Source organism: Sorex araneus, chromosome 7 (genome assembly GCF_027595985.1).
Source record: "Sorex araneus isolate mSorAra2 chromosome 7, mSorAra2.pri, whole genome shotgun sequence".
Taxonomy (NCBI): domain Eukaryota; kingdom Metazoa; phylum Chordata; class Mammalia; order Eulipotyphla; family Soricidae; genus Sorex; species Sorex araneus.
The window spans coordinates 63,538,264-63,554,833 of record NC_073308.1 but is presented as its reverse complement, the minus strand read 5'-3'; the positions used below and the strand labels follow the sequence as shown (position 1 = coordinate 63,554,833).

Below are 16,570 nucleotides of genomic sequence, written 5' to 3'. Positions count from 1 at the left end.
GGAAAGGTCTCTTTCCTCAAGAAATACTCTGGGGAAGATGGTTCAGAGTGAATGAAGCATATTAAGTGAGACAGGGACCCGTGTGGGGCAGGAAAGAGACTCAGCCTGTGCTCCTCAGCAGACTTAATGAAGCATTTGAGGTGGGGTCCGTGGGGTCAGGCGCAGAGAATGCCTTTGTGTAATTCTATAAGCTCTTTCCACCCAACATAGAGGCAAGGAGATAAGAACTTGGAATTGCAAAAATAGGTACCAGTATGTTCTTTTTTTTTTCTTTTTGGGTCACACCCAGAGATGCACAAGGGTTGCTCCTGGCTCTGTGCTCAGGAATTACTCCTGGGATGCCTGGCATTGAACTGGGTCGGCTACGTGCAAGGCAAACACCCTACCCACTGTATTTCACTTCGTTCCCCGCAGTGTGTTCTTAGAACATGTAAAATCTCCTGTTTTACTTAAAATTATTACAGATTAGCATGTGACCAGCCACAGATGAAAAAAGGGATGCCAGTGGCAAATTATCACATGTAGGTAGAAATAGAAGTTGAAGCATTTCAAAGTTGGTCCCAGGCGTTAAGGCAAATCTTGGTGTCTGCTTCGTCTTTCACAGCAACGAGTATTTTTCAGAGCTAATGGACCACGCGTTACAGCGTTGTTGGATAGTCATCATCTAGACCTGAGTCATTAAAATGTCAAACTAAAACTAAGACATAATTGTCGTTTTAGCAGGTTGCTTCTAAATTTCACATCAGTGCAATGTGAATGATATAATGCCTTTCCCATTTCCTGATAAATACTAAAATCGGAATATGGGCTTGAAGGAATAAGAACATCAGTCTGAAGAAAAGATGGTTTGGGGGCCGGAGCGATAGCACAGTGGGTAGGGCGTTTGCCTTGCATGCGGCCGACCCGGGTTCGATTCCCGGCATCCCATATGGTCCCCCAAACACCGCCAGGAGTAATTCCTGAGTGCAAAGCCAGGAGTAACCCCTGAGCATCGCTGGGTGTGACCCCCCAAAAAAAAGCAAAAAAAAAAGATGGTTTGGGGGGAGCCATGCCCTGCGGTGCTCAGGGGTTACCCCAGCACTGCATTGGGGTTATTCCAGGCTGTGCATGAGTGACCATGTAGTGTCGGGGATCAAAATTAGGCCTCCTGCATGCAAACTGTGCGCAGGGCCATGACCTGTGTCCAGCCTTTCCCTAGTGTCTGTGTGTTCTGGTTCTCCCCGTGTCATCCAGCTCGCTTCTTGCATTGTTCCAAGTGCTGTGAAGAAGCAGGTGGCCTCTTTGGGCGGGTTTACCACCCACCAGGAAGGGTGACAAGCCAGATATCACTTTATTTATTCTACATGTGTATAAATATTGGCTTTTGGGTCACGCCTGGTTATGCTCAGGGGTTACTCCTGGCTCTGCACGCAGAGATTACTCCTGGGCGAGAGCTTGGGGGATCCTAGGGGATGCCGGGGATCGGACCAGGATTGGCCGCCTGCAAGGCCAACGCCCTCCCTGCTGTACTGCCGCTCAGACCCCCCACATTTTCATTTTCTGGGGCGATTCTGGGGAAGGTGTTCTGGAGACTGTTCCCGTGCGGAGCCCTGACCCGGTCAGAGTGGGCGTGGGCAGGAGAGACGGAGTTGAGAATCTGCTCTTCTGAGGGGTTGCGTCTGGGAAGGGCCGGAGGACGTTTGCACGTGGCTCCCGGCCTGTAGCTGTGGAAGTGAATTGTTGGGGAGGGCCATGGAGGGGGGGAGTGAAGGTTTGGGCGCCCCAGTGGCCCTCAGGGTCATTTCTGCTGGTGGTTGGGGAGCAAACCTGCATGGCTGTGCGCGGCTGGACTGTAGCTGCCCGTTTCTGTCCTATGCCAGCCCTACGGTGTCTGTCTGGCCCAGATGAGCTATTCTGAACTTCTGTTTTGCAGTCAGACTGGCAACGAAACCCTGTGAAAATACTCGCCATCACTAATAATTGTGAAAACGGGATCACATTCATTTTGTTGGTGTTCCGGGTTCGCTCTCTGTTCCTGGTGCCGGGGCTGGAGGTGCCCGCGCCTTGCCCACTGCTCTCCGCCATCTCGTGCCGTTCAGCCCTGGCCGTGTCGCTGGGGGTGGCCTCGCCCTTAGAAGGCCCCCACTATCGTTCTCGGGAGAGTGTTTTGCGGGAGCAGCTTGGGGGGCCCCCGTAGACAGTGACCGGGAGCAGCCTGTCCCCTCCCCCGTCCCCCAAAGTGCTTGGTTGGGGGTGTCGCCGCCAGAATTCCGGAGATGTTCCCTCTGGTGGGGCAGGACACCGTGTACTGGCTGTAGTGGGCAGCGGTCCAGGGACTGAGGGACTTAAAATAGTGCTGTCGGGGGTGGGACACGGTCTTTTACAGGCCCTTCCACTCTCCCCGTCTTCTCTCACCCAGCGTCAGCCTCGAGAGCAGCCTTGACCGACCGTCTGGCCCATCCTGGCCCATCCGGAGGGCTGTGGCATGAGCTCCAGGGGGGAGGGAGCTTCTGGGAGAGGGTGGGGCTCGCCAGGCAGCGCCCCTGCTTTCGAGAGAGGGGCTGCTTGTCTCTCGGCTGCACCCCTTTGCACCCCTTTTCTCACCCGAGCAAGGTGAATCGGGTCTATCTGGGGTTTGCAGGAATCTTTTCTTCAGGGGCAGAGCGATCACTCAGCGGGTAGGGCACCAGCCTTGCACACGGCCTACCCAGGTTCCATCCCTGGCACTCAGGGGGTAGGGCACCAGCCTTGCACACGGCCTACCCAGGTTACATCCCTGGCACTCAGGGGGTAGGGCACCAGCCTTGCACACGGCCTACCCAGGTTACATCCCTGCCACTCAGGGGGTAGGGCACCAGCCTTGCACACGGCCTACCCAGGTTCCGTCCCTGCCACTCAGCGGGTAGGGCACCACCTTGCACACGGCCTACCCAGGTTCCGTCCCTGCCACTCAGCGGGTAGGGCACCAGCCTTGCACACGGCCTACCCAGGTTCCATCCCTGACACTCAGGGGGTAGGGCACGAGGCTTGCACACGGCCTACCCAGGTTCCATCCCTGACACTCAGGGGGTAGGGCACCAGCCTTGCACACGGCCTACCCAGGTTCCATCCCTGACACTCAGCGGGTAGGGCACCAGCCTTGCACACGGCCTACCCAGGTTCCGTCCCTGCCACTCAGCGGGTAGGGCACCAGCCTTGCACATGGCCTACCCAGGTTCCATCCCTGACACTCAGGGGGTAGGGCACCAGCCTTGCACACGGCCTACCCAGGTTCCATCCCTGACACTCAGGGGGTAGGGCACCAGCCTTGCACACGGCCTACCCAGGTTCCATCCCTGCCACCCCCTAGGGTCGCCCAAGTGCACTAGAAGTAGATTCGTGAGCCCAGAGCCAGGAGTGAACCCTGAGCACCACCAAGTGTTGCCCCCCTCACCCCCCCAAAAAAAAAACTAAACAAAACCCAGAATACCCTATCCCCCCCAAAAAAAAACCAAAACAGACCAACAAAACCAACAAACACCAATCTTCTTTTCACAGCACCAGGTTTCCTGTTCACGCCCGCGGGAAGGTGGCTCTAGGCTTCTGCGTGCAGGGCGGGCTGGGCCGGCTTCGTTTTCTCCTTTCTTCGGGGTCTTACGGAGCTGATGAGCCTGTGATCTCCCTCTCTTGCACCAAAGTGCAGGCCAAGCTTTATGTTTTTATTTTGGGGAGGCCACACCCAGCGGCGCTCAGGGCCTGCTCCTAGCTCTGCACGCAGGGATCGCTAATGATCAGCTCAGAGGACCGTACGGGGTGCCAGGGATCAAACCCCACTTGGGCTCGTCCTCTACCCGCTGGACTGTCGCTCCGGGCTCCTGTGCCCAGCTTCCTAGGATGATTCTTCATTTCCCTCCCCGCGTGCTTCATGCTGCTGAGATAATCTGTGTGGGGTGTAGATGGGTCTGGTGCTTAGCTGGGGAAGGAATTTCCGTGATTAGTTAACACGCCCTAAGGCGGGGCCGAGGGATCAGTGGCCTTGAGCTGCAGGCCTCAGACAAGGGACCCCACCCCACATCTGCTGAGTCAGACACTCGGGGTGGGGTCCCTCCTGCTTCTCGGAAGTCTCCAGCTTGTTTAGAAACGCTTCCATCAGAGCCGTTTGGCCTCGGGTGAGGTCTCTTTTTGCCGGAAGTGAAAACGGTCTTGAAAACTCTACCTTCCTACCTTTCATTTCAGATAAGCTCCTTATTTTATTATGAGCATTTATTTGGGGCCACACTTGGCGGTGCTGGGAATCACTCTTGGCGGGGCTCAGGGTACCCTGTGGGGTGCAGGGGATCATACCCAGGTTGGCTGTGTGCAAGGCAAGCGCCCGGCCCTCTGGACTAGGGTCTAGAAACCCCCTGGGATTCTCATTTTATTTATTTATTTGTTGGTTTTAGGGCTACACGTGGCATTGCCCAGGGCTGACTCTTGAGGCTGTTCTCAGAAATTGCTCCCGATGGGTTCAGGGGCCCTACTATGGGATGCCTGGGATTAAACGTGCGTCGGCCGCGGGCGAGGCAAATGCCCTCCCCGCTGTACTGTCTCCTCTCGCCCTGGACTACTCGCTCTAACGGACTCGGGTTGCATTGCTGGGAATGTGCGTGTGTTTTCGTTTGCTTTCGACCTCGTACGTGGAATTGTGATCGGTACCTCAGGCCGTCAGACTCTCGAGGGAAAAGCGTGAAAGTTACTTTTTCGTGTGCTAGACCCGCGAGGTTTTAATTTGTTATTTTAGAAACACAGTGACATGGCTTGCTGTGGAATTCTGCTGGCAGGCGCGTTCAGCTGGGGCGGGAAATCCATCTTGAACCCATTTACGGACACATTTCTCGGTTAGAGCTGGCCAGGGATGATGCTGGAGGCACGTTTCTCTCTGTGCGGCTTGTGCCGTGCTGCTCCTTCCTCCTGAGGTCCTGTTCCTGCGGCAGGTGCCCCTGTGACCCGCTGTGTCCGTGCGGAATGTTCTTCCCGGTGGGCTTCTGCCGACCCAGAGCCCGGCCCAGGTGACTCCAGCCCGTGCTCACATTCACACCGGATGACAGGGTCCAGCAGCTCGGTCCTGCCCGGACCCCTTTCCATGTAGCCCCCCCCCATGACTCAGCGCCCCACCCCCCCATGACTCAGCCCCTCCTGCTATTGATTCACCATCATCTGGGGCTCGGGGTTCCACTTCCCTTTTGAAACAGCTTTTCCGCCGCTTCCTAGGGGCTGGTGCCTGGGTTCTGAGGAAGCAGCTCGCTCTTCTCGCGCGCATCTGTAGTGCTGTGAAGGAGGAGAGGGCAGAACCCCTCCTGCTGGCCGGAGCATGTGACCAGCCCTGCCCAGGCGTGGCCGTGCCTCATCCAGAGCAACAAGGCTTGCCCGGGTGCTCGGGGACAAGCCGCATGTTCAGACCGAAACGTGCAGGACAGTCGCTGCAGTGGCCCCGGCTCCCCAGCAAGAACTGGAAGATGCACACAAGGACCCACTTCTTAAAAAAAAAAAAAACAAGGGGGGTGTGTGTCTGGGGAGGGGAACTCAGTGAAGTGGCCTGAAATGCTGCCTAGCACCGGGTAAGTCACAGTGGCAGAGAGGTGCCAGGAACCGCATCTCCAGCTGCCTTCTCTGATCTGCCAAGGACATGCTCCCTCGCTGCCAGCCCCGCCCAGACGGAGCGCCCTCCCTCCCTTTCCTCCCATTGGCTCACGGGAGGTGGGTGTGGCCTCTCCTGCCCCGCCCACTACCCCTCAACCCCGTGGAAGCACGCGGGTGGTTCTTCCTTCCAGCCTGTTTCTATAAAAATTCCATCCACACGGGCCAGAGCCATAGCACAGCGGGTAGGGCTCTGGCCTTGCACGCGGCTGATCCAGGTTCGATCCCGGGCATCCCATAGGGTCCCCCGAGCACCCCCAGGGGTGATCCCTAAGTGCAGAGCCAGGAGTAAGCCCTGAGCATCGTGGGATGTGGCCCCCAAACAAGACAATAAAAATTCCACCCGTGCACCCCACAGGACCACTTCCGAGAGAAATCTGATAACCCTGAGGTGGTTTAGCACTGCGCCCCCGCTCACCGTGGCTGCCGCTGCTTGGTGTTCCTCAGGGGGTCCGCAGCCGCGGGGCTCACACCCTGCCACTCTGCCTTGTCTGTAAATAGGTGTCAAGTGCCGGATGGGAAATCAAGCTCTCGTTAGCCACATGAAGGGAGCGAGCGCCCAGACTTGGGGGTGCTTGGGGGGCAGGTTGGTCCTGGGCTGGGGCGGGCTTTATGGGGCTCCCCGAGGAAGCACGTGGTGGACTGTGCAGCTAGCCCCACCCCCTCCCCCTGGCTGCAGCAGTTCGCCTGCGCCTTGGCTGTGCGCCCCCCCTCCCCCCACCCAGGCAGGTGCTAAAGTTCTCGGTTGTCACCCTGGCCGGGTGGGCGGAAGTTGGGCCTTTTCCCTGCAGCTGCCCTCCCTCCCGCAGAAGCCTCCCACCTTCCTTGGTCCTCCTCTCCTTCCTCTCAGTCTTGCAACTTCTCTCTGGGACCTTCCTCCCGGCCTGCCCTGCCCTGCGGGGAGTCTGGGTTCCCCCGATCAGAAGACCTGGTGGAAGCTGGGTCTCCCAGGCCGAGGAGGAGGGCCGTGTCCTAGCCCCTGCGTGCCACCGGGCGGGACCAATTTCCAGTGGCCTCTGCCCCCTCGGCCCCCCTTTCACCCTTGGCCTCTCAGGGATCCCAGCTCCAGGAAGGGCCATCCGTCCCCTGGCCACCTTTCCTCCCCTCCTTCCCTCAGCTCCCTCCCCTGCCCTCCTCTTCCTGCCCTGCCCTGTCCTCCCCACCCCTCCTATCTCTCCCCTGCCCTTCCCTTCCTCCTCCCCACTTCCCCACCCTTCTTTTGGGCTATGCTTGGTGGTGCTCAGGGCTTACTCCTGGCTCTGTGCTCAGGGATCAGTCCGAGAGGGGCTGGGGGACCGTGTGTGTGGGCCCAGGGATTGCGCCAGGCCTGGCTGTGTGCAGGGCGAGCCCTTCCCGTCCTTGAGTCGCTCCGCACTTTCCTCATTGGGTTCTGTTCCTGCCAGTGCCGGAGTTCTGCTGCTATTTCAGAAATGCTTTTTTTTTTTGGGGGGGGGGAATCACACCTGGCGGTGCACAGGGGTTACTCCTGGCTCTGCACTCAGGAATTACCCCTGGCGGTGCTCAGGGGACTATATGGGATGCTGGGAATCGAACCCGGGTCGGCCGCGTGCAAGGCAAATGCCCTACGAGCTGTGCTATTGCTCCAGCCCCACTATTTCAGAAATGAAGCCTCTTGTTTTATTAAAAGCTACACATGTTTAAGCCCTTCTGACGGGCTTGTCTTTCACTCACTTCCCCGGGCTTTCTCAGAGAGTGCTGCCTGATGCTTGTTTCTTTCTGGTTGAATAGAAGCAAGGCCCCTGCTGTTCCTCATGCGACCAGGGCTTCTGCCCGAGTGGCCTTTATCCGGGACTCTTTCCACAGGCAGTTGCTTTTGTTTGCGACCTCTCAGTCTCCCCCCTCCCCCCCCAGTGGTGGAGACTTTACTGTGAGTCAAGTTGCTGTTTTCCTCTTGTATGTGTGACTGCCCTTCATTTTGAACACAGACCCCTCCCCCCCCAGACGATACCCGGAGACATTAGCTCCTACATCTAATGTCCAAGATGGACATTAACCAAAGCCTAAACTTCAGCGAGGCGTGGGCCTGGTTTTTGTTTTGATTTGGGGCCACACCCGACAGTGCTCAGGGGTTATTCCTGACTCTGGACTCAGGGCTCACTCCCTGGGGGCTCAGGAGAACCCTGTGGGGTCTCGGGGGTTCGCTCTGGTCAGCTGGTTGCTCCACACAACCCCCCTCCACTCACTTTTTTTTGGGGAGAACCGAGTCCTGGCCAAATATTCAGGGAATTAAGTCAGAGACCCGAAGTTTTCATAACTTCGACTCCGATGCTCTTGTTTTGCTCGTTTCAAAGCTCCGTGTCTTTTAGGGTGGAAAGTTGATGAAACTCTCACGGGGACATTTTATTCTCGGGCTCCCTGAGTGAATGCAGAGAGCGGGAAGGGAGCCAGCAGATTTGGAAAGTATTTTACAAACAAGGGCTCGGGCTCCTGATGCAGAGACTCGGAGAGATGGAGCCAGGGCACTCTCGGGGCGGGGGGGGGGGGGGGGTTGCGCAGGGCGGAACCCCCACTCGGGAAACTCCGTCAGCTCGGGGTGGTTCTCACCGGGCTTCAGCCCGAGAGTCTGAGACAGTCCGAGGATACTCATGTACTTTCGTGAAGATGCTTGTGCACCACACTCCTAGTCCAGTGCTCGCTGCTCTAACAGCAGGGCCGCATGCTGGACCCTGGCTTTCATCTTGACATTAGTTTCCCCTACCCAGGACGCTTAGGTCAGCTTGGGCGGCCTCTAAAATATCATTTAAGGTCTTGGTTAGACTGAATCTAGTGTGGTGCTGTTCCTCTCTACGTTGCCTTCTTTACGCTGGGACCATTCGGGCAACAAGAATTAGTTTCTCCTTTTTTTATGTCGAAAACCCGTAATGTCTAAAAACCCTTTAGGCAGAGACCAGCGGAGAAAACACTTGTCTCCTTTTCTTGTCATTGTGACTTTTTAAGTTTTATTGTTTGTGTTTTGGGACCTCACCCAGCAGTGCTCGGGGTCTCTCTCAACTCTGTGCTCAGGGATCACTCCCAGATCCTGTGCTCAGAAAGCCATGTGGTGCTTGGGAGCGAATCGAGACAGCTGTGTGCAGGGCGACCTCCATAAGCCCTGGACCACCTCTCTCCAGCTCTCAATTTCTTCCTTCCTTCCTTCCTTCCTTCTTTCCTTCCTTCCTTCCTTCCTTCCTTCCTTCCTTCCTTCCTTCCTTCCTTCCTTCCTTCCTTCCTTCTCTCTTTCTCTCTTACTCTCTTTATTTCTTTCTCTCTATTTCTCTCTCTCTCTTTCTTTCTTTCTTTCTTTCTTTCTTTCTTTCTTTCTTTCTTTCTTTCTTTCTTTCTTTCTTTCTTTCTTTCTTTCTTTCTTTCTTTCTTGGTGAAGCAAGGTGTTTTTTTAATTGAATGGAACTTACATAGAAAGATCTGTAGAAAGGACTGAAGCGATAATGAAGTGGTGGTGGTTGGTGGGGGGGTGCGGTTGGGCATTTGCCATGCATTCGGCTGACATGACTTCAATCCCCGGCATCCCATATGGTCCCCCAAGCACCGCCAGAAGTAATTCCTGAGTGCAGAGCCAGGAGTAACCCTGAGTATCGCTGGGTATGACCCAAAAAACAAGCAAACAAACAAAAAAAACAAACAAAAGGAAAGATAGGAAGAGAGAAAGAAAGGAAATATGTGTCCAAGAGAGAACACAGGCTTCTCCAGAGTGGGAAAAGTAAGCAAGAAAACATGGGGATGAGGGGCCGGAGCAATAACACAGCGGGTAGGGCGCTTGCCTTGCACGTGGCTGACCTGGCATCCTGTATGGTTACCTGAGCACCACCTGGAGTAATTCCTGAGCGCAGAGCCAGGAGGAACCCCTGAGCGTCGCCAATGTGACCCAAAAAGAAACAGAGGGACAGCAAGCGAGACGCGTGTTCATGGGAGAACACGGCCTTGAGGAGCAAGCCTGAGCTTGGAGTATCCTGAGATTCTAATCCCGCTTTCGCTGGGGTTGCCTGCGGCCGGGCGTCTCACAGTCCTGGAGAGGAAGAGGGGTTTGGGACACCTGCAGTGTCTTTCTGAGATTTGGGGGGACTGGAGTAACGTCGACAGGCTTCTTTGAAGCTGTCAGGAAGGATTCCTGTTGCTCGGTGCCCAGAAGGGCACGAGGGCCCCGGGCCGTGCATGAATCTACGCCGGTTTGGGCAAAGTCTGTGCCCTGAGATCTCGCCCAGCTCACGGCCCCTTAGCGCCGACTCTGAGCCACGAGCAGAGGCCCAGACCACCGCCAGGTGGGAACCAGTAAGGCAAAACAAATTTGGATTTTTGTTATTGATTGAGGTTCTGTGGTTTGAAATCACGAATCACGAAATCCCGTCGATCGTTGATTTCTCGAACGGGCTCAGTAACCTCTCCATTCGTCCTATGCCTGAGATTTTAGGAGCCTCTCTCTACTCGGCCTTCCCAATGATGCCGCATTGGAGGCTCTCTCAGGGTCAGGGGAATGAGACCCAGCTGGTTACTGGCTTTGGCATATGAATACACCATGGGAAGCTTGCAAGGCTGTCCCGTGTGGGCAGGAAAATCTCAGTAGCTTGCCAGTTTCTCCCAGAGGGAGAAGTAGGCTACAAGATCTGGGAGCTTGCTTTTAAGTCTCTGGATGTTGGCCGTTGATGGGATTACACACACCTGGGTTCCTCTGCCGGTACCTTCATGCTTGCGGCTTTTCCGAACGTGTGGACAGGGGCCTCGAGCATGGCTGTAGCTAGGTTCCGGTGGTCTTCGGCCGCCGGGAGCTCTGCTCGGGGTGGGGAGGGAAGCTGGAGCCCATTCCCTCCGAGGGGCCCCGGGGAAGACAGCCAGGCGTGCGGGCAAGAGACTCTGGTTTGAAATACTCTCAGTAATGATTTCTCATGCCGTGACTCCAACACCGCACCCATTCTGGTATACCCATCTCCCATCCTCAAAGGACCCCAACACATTCGCTTCTCCAGCTCTATTGTGAGTCTGTTCCCCCAGGATGTGACCTTTGGACCTTTGTTGTTGCATCACTGTGTATCTTCAAGTCCTATATATAAGGAAGATCATTTTCCATCTGTCCTCTTCTTTCTGACTTCTCTCAGCATGATACCCTTGAGTTCCATCCATCTTGCTACAAATTGCATAGTTTTGTGATTTTATTTTTTAGAGCTGCATAGTATTCCTTTGTACATTTACCACAACTTCTTGATCCAATCATCTGTTCTTGGGCACTTGGGCCATTTCCGTATCTTGACTGTTGTACTAAATACCGTGATGAGCAGAGGTGTGCATATGTCCTTTTGAGTTAACTTTTTTTTTGTTTGTCTTTTGTATTTTGGCTTTTTGAGTCACACCTGGCCATGCTCAGGGGTCACTCCTGGCTCTACACTCAGGAATTACTCCTGCCGGTCTTCCAGGGACTGTATGGGATGCCAGGGATGGAACCCAGGTTGGCCATGGACAAAGCAAACACCCTTTCTACTGCACTATTGCTCCGGCCCCATTGAATTAATGTTTTTGTTTGTTCGTTTGTTTTTTGTTTATTTTTGCTTTGGGGATCAGTGCCCAGAAGGGCATATTGCTGAATTGACCCGCCTTCTCATAATAAGGTGAGACACAGTTGCTTCGGGTAGCTCGAGTGTTCGTCCTTGCTTGCTGTTCCGGGCATCCAGTCCATATGTTCTTAGTTGCTTTAAGTCTGTGTTCCTTTAAATCTTCTCCTTTTGGAGCCGTGGGGGTTGGCACGGGCGGTGTGCAGGGACTGCTCCTGGCCGTGGGAGTTGCTCCTTGGGGTGCCAGGGACCCAGGCTGGGGCTTGGCCTGTGAAGTCTGCCCTCTCGCCCTGGCAGCTGCCTCCCACGTCAGGGCTCAGCGCTGAGGGTGGTGCTTGCTGGCACGTGGCTGAACCCTCCGTGGTCCCCCAGCGCTTCTGAAGACAGAGCCAGGAGTAGCCCCAAACAAACGCGACCCAGAGAAGAGCTAATCCAGAGGGACGGGGCTGGACCTGCTCCGATCTCCAGCTCCCCGTAGGTGCCCGGGGCAGAGGGGCAGGAGCGCGCCCTGTGCGTCAGTAAACAATAAATAGTCAGCGTCTGCGTCCCAGGTACATTTATCACTGACTCATCTGCCGGGCTGGAGAGCGAGCTCAGTGGGCGATCGAGTGCCGGGCCCCCGGGCAGTGTCCAGCACTGGCCTGTGAGCAGCCTCTGGCCCCCATGGTGGAGCCAATCCCTCCCTTGCCTCAAAAATAAATTTTTCCCCCAGCTGTTGACAAAGTCTTTGCTGCTTGTGCATCTCTCCCGGCTGTCAGGGATCAGCCCTGGTCTCCGCGCTCCTGGGGGCCGCAGCGCAGCTCGGCATGCCCAGATGTCTCTGAGTTTCCCGTCGCTCTGCTGCCCCTTGGCTCGGGGACCGAGATCTGCCACCTCCGCACAGCTGAAACTAGGTGTGATGGGGCAGTTTCAACCTGAGGTTCTCATGAGTTCCTTGTTGATGCAAATAAAGAGTTTGCAGCTTAAGGAGAGTGAGAATTCTTTTCTAAGACTCCCCCTCACCTCCTTTGGTTTTAAGGAATAGTTTTGGGGGAAAATATTTAAAAAGAAAATCTTTTATTTTTTCTTCTCTTTTTGCTGGGGGACCATGTGCAGCTGTGCTCAGCTGAGTCTGTGCTCAGGAATCACTCCTGGCGGGCTCTCGGGGACCCTATGGGGTGCCAGGGATCAAACCCGGGTTGGCTGCGTGCAAGGCAGGCTCCGGGAGGAAAGGTTTCTATGTCCAGATAGATCGCACAGTTCCTCGGCACTCTCTTAGGCTGAGGTTACGTTTCAGGGACAAATAAGGATTCTCCCGGGAGACGATGGACGGCTTCTGGGCTGTGGGTCTGGAGAGGTGACTGTGTCCCTTCAGTGCGTCGGGAGCATCAGGAGGTCGTGGGAGAATAGAGCGGAAAGTCTCCTTTGCACCGTCCTGACCGGGGGTCAAGAACACTCAGAACACTCGGATCCAGGCTTGAAATAACGAGAGCCTTGGACGGGCGGGGGTGGGGGGTGCCGAGCGGGGGGGGGGGGAATTCCCTTAGGGCTTCTTCTCTCAGGCTTCTTCTGTGCTGGCTCCAATGGAGCAGGGTGGTTTATTTTTGTTAAAAAAAATATTTGGGGGGTCTGGAGCGATAGCACAGCAGATAGGGCATTTGCCTTGCACGTGGCCAACCCGGGTTCAATTCCCAGCATCCCATATGGTCCCCTGAGCACCACCAGGAGTAATTCCTGAGTGCAGAGCCAGGTATAATCCCTGATTGTCGCCGGCTGTGATCCAAAAAGAAAATTAATTTTTTGGAGGGGTTGGACACACCCTGCAGGGCTCAGTGCTTAGTCCTGGCTCTGCACTCAGGACCTCTCCTGCCAGTGCTCTGGGACACTGTGGGTTTCGGGGATGGAACCCGGGTTGGCCTGGTGCAGGGCGAGCGCCTTATTCCCTGTACAGTTTCCTCAGCCCGAGTGGCGTGACCCGCCTCACAGCTACTGTTTCACTATCCTGAGTCTTCGACAACAGTCACAGGTCACTTGCGGATGTGGTCTCGCCTCTGTTGCTTTTTTTTTGGCTTTTTGGGTCACACCCGGTGGTGCACAGGGGTTCCTCCTGGCTCTGCACTGAGGAATTACTCCTGGCGGTGCTCAGGGGGACCATACGGGATGCTGGGAATCGAACCCGGGTCCATTGTGTGCAAGGCACACTCCCTCCCCACTGTGCTCTCACACCAGCCCCCTCCGTTGCTTCTTTACCATCTGGGTTTCTGGCAGGCAGCCCCGTTCTCTTCAGAATTTGTAGTGTTGAAATGCAGTCCCAGCCCTTCGGAGGCGGGGAGGCGGGGGGTGGGGCAGCAGATCTGAACGGGGGGTGCTGAGGGTCTTCTCACGGTAGAGAGCCAGCCCGAAGTGTGTCTCCGGGGCTGGCCACCGTGCTGTAGGTCCAGCTTGGACCCTTTAAATAGTTAAAAATGGCTTTGAGGCAGGAGGGATCTTCTAGCAGATAAGGCGTCTGGTCAGTGCCAGGAGTGACCCCTGAGCCCTGAGCCAGCCTGTACCGCACGTGGCACTCCCGACAGTGCCCGGAGTGACCCCTGAGCACCACCGTGTTTTCGGCCCCTCCCATCCTGCAAACAAGTGCAAGTCACTTAAAGTTTAACAAAGTTTACATTTAAGGAAGAAACTTAAACAGATGAAAGCGGCGAGTTATTAGACAATGTAGCAGTTGGCCAGAGAGGTGAGACAGGAGGAAGGGGGTTTCCGCCAGCAGCCGTTTGAGTCACGGCACCACATACGGCTCCCCGAGCACTTCCAGGGATCACTGCCGAGCACAGAGCCAGGACCAGCCCCCAGAGCACTGCTGGGGGGGCCCTCCCCACCCCCACCCCGAAAAGGAGGTTGTCACGGTCTCTCCGAGACCTGCCCAGCGCACTGACTCCCTCACACTGGATGGATGGTGCAGAGCCACGTTCCTGCTTTGCCCTTGTTGGAAAGCGTCTCTGGGAACTCCGTGACCTGGCCATCGGAGCACTGTGGAGGGAGCCCTTGCTGGGAATCGGACCCTCTGGGGAGGTGTGCATGCTTTTGTGTGCCTCCGAGGACAGTCGGCGACTCCTTCTTGGACGTTTTGCTTTCCTAATTCGACTCACACCCACAGTGCTCTGAGGGCCCAGAGATGTCGCCTGCACCCACTCTGTGCTCAGTGGTGCCGGGAGACTGAGTCCCAGGCCGACGCCCTGGACACTGAGCTGCAGCCCCTGTGTAATACCCGCTTTTCAGGGCTCGTCCACACGCCTTTCCACGTGGCCCCTTTGCCACGCTGACCACCGCCTTGTCCGGGCAGGGGCAGACTCGGGGCGCCACTTCCGAACCCTCTTCCAGCCTGAGGCGACCGACCCCCGGGAAGGCTGGAAATGCGGGCAAGGCCTGTGGGAGAGTCGTGACTGCTGGAAGGCACCGCCTGAAGGTCCCGAGATGCTTCTCTCGGGCGGGGCTGGGTCCCGGGCTCCCTTTGCCCCTCTCCCTCCCCTCCCCCTCCCCCCCCCCCCCCCCCCGCTCAGGCCTGATTTGGGGAGCTGATTTGTTGGAACCCGCGATGCGCCTTTTTCTCTACTGTCTGATGGATTTTGTTTTCTAAGGGTAGAGCTGAGTCACCCCGCGGGCAGCCGGGGGGCCGCAGAGCCTCCGTCTCTCTCCTTGCTGGCCTTCGTAGCTGTGGCCAGGGCCTGGCCAGCCTCAGTGGTGCCTGGGGCCCCCGGCCCAGGTCCTCGCTTTGCAAGGGCGGGCTTCGGGGTCTCAGCTGGCCCCTGGCCCCAGGCCCGCGTGGTCCAACCTAAGCCCATCTTGGACGGAAACAGTTGGCGACCCCTAATCGGAGGGTGGGGGCAGCTATTAAACATGTCCCGTGTGCACATACGTGCTCCGTTTCCCACTCAACTGTCCAAACGGCCTTTCCAAGGCTGCTGGAAAGCTTTTTATTGGCTCCGAGACTCGGTTCGCTAATCTTTCCTGTGTGGTTATAAAATCATATTTCACACTGGCTTCCCTTCCTGGATTTCTGACGAATTCAGAGTGGTGTCTGTGTGTGTGTGTGTGTGTGTGTGTGTGTGTGTGTGTGTTCGGCTCTCTCTTTCCCGGGAGACGGGTATTACTGTTGTCAAGGTCCAGGGCTGCATTGGGCTCTGTGTTCTTTGTGTGTGGGGACGAAGGTTTGTTGTGGCCTGGAGAAAAACACCAGCGACAGTGATTTTTCTCACCTATGACATGTCACTGGTGTGAGATTAGGATGGGAATGGGAGGGGGATTTCATGGGGTCCCCACGCAGAGAAAAAGGGGGGAAGGTTTAGACAGAGAAAATTCTTGTCTGAACACCGTTGTCTTCCTGAAGCATTCCACAGAAGGCTAAAAGTGATTGTCCTCTCCTCTGTGACTCCCCCTCCTCCCTCCCCTCCCCCCTCCCCCTTCTCCTACCCTCTCCCCCCTCCCCTCCTCCTTCCCCTCCCCCCTCCCTCCTCCCTCCCCCTCCACCCTCCCCCTCCTCCGTAGTCCCTCTCTTCTCTTCCCCTTTTCCCTCTCCTCCCTCTGTTTTTTCTTTTTTTTTGCCATGGCTACGGTGCTCAAGGCTTATTCCTGCTCTGTGCTCAGGGGTCTCTCTTGGCGATGCTTAGGGGACCCTATGGGATGCCTGGGATCGAACCAGGGTCGGCGTGCAGGCAAGTGCCCTCCCTGCTGTTTTATCTCTGCAGCCCCATAAGTCAAAATTTCTTAAAGAAGAAAAAGTGACAGCAAATTTTCAGTCCCAAACACGTGAAGCGTTCATTGTGATTTGGACGCGGGACCGGCCGGGCCGCTGTCTCTGAGCCCCTGTGGGGGCGCCTGGGGCTCGCCCGCCCTCAGGAGCCGCGTGGACGCTGAGCCGGGGCTTGAGCCCTGAGCCCAGGCTCTGCACAGCCCGACCCCTTCTCGGGGGGTCTCGGGTGTCCCCCCGGAGCGGGGGTTGGGGCGGGCGCCCTTCACTCCACCCGGAGGGTCGGGTGCTCCCGGCCTCTCAGCCCTCCCTGCTGGGCCCCGGGGCCCTCCCGAGACCCTCCCCAGCTCCGGTGGTCCTGCTCCCGCCCTCTCTCTCCCCATCTCTGGGGTGGCAAGGACACCCCCCGCCCGGGCGAGGTGGGGTGTTGTTTCCTGATTCTGGGTTCCCCAGGGGACACAGGCGCCCTCTACCCGGCTCTGCTGGGCCGCGTCCCTGCCAGGGTCTCTGAGGACAGAATAAGGTTTGCTGCCCAGCTGTGCCTCAGGGCCCTTGGGGTCTGGGCTGTCATCCTGGGGTGGGGAGGCGCCCCCCGGCCCGCCGCGCCCCTCCGCACCCCCTCGCACTCCTCCCGCCGCCTTTCCGCCCCTCCTGGGCG

General features: G+C 56.7%; 1 protein-coding gene across 1 annotated transcript in view; it reads left to right on the top strand.

Annotated features, from left to right (window-relative positions):
• The window catches only part of ARHGAP10 (Rho GTPase activating protein 10), a 217,318-nt gene that overhangs the window by 53,523 nt on the left and 147,225 nt on the right, over nt 1–16,570 (top strand). The window contains 1 exon segment of the mRNA XM_055144565.1: nt 211–246. Coding sequence (XP_055000540.1) covers nt 211–246 — 36 coding nt within the window.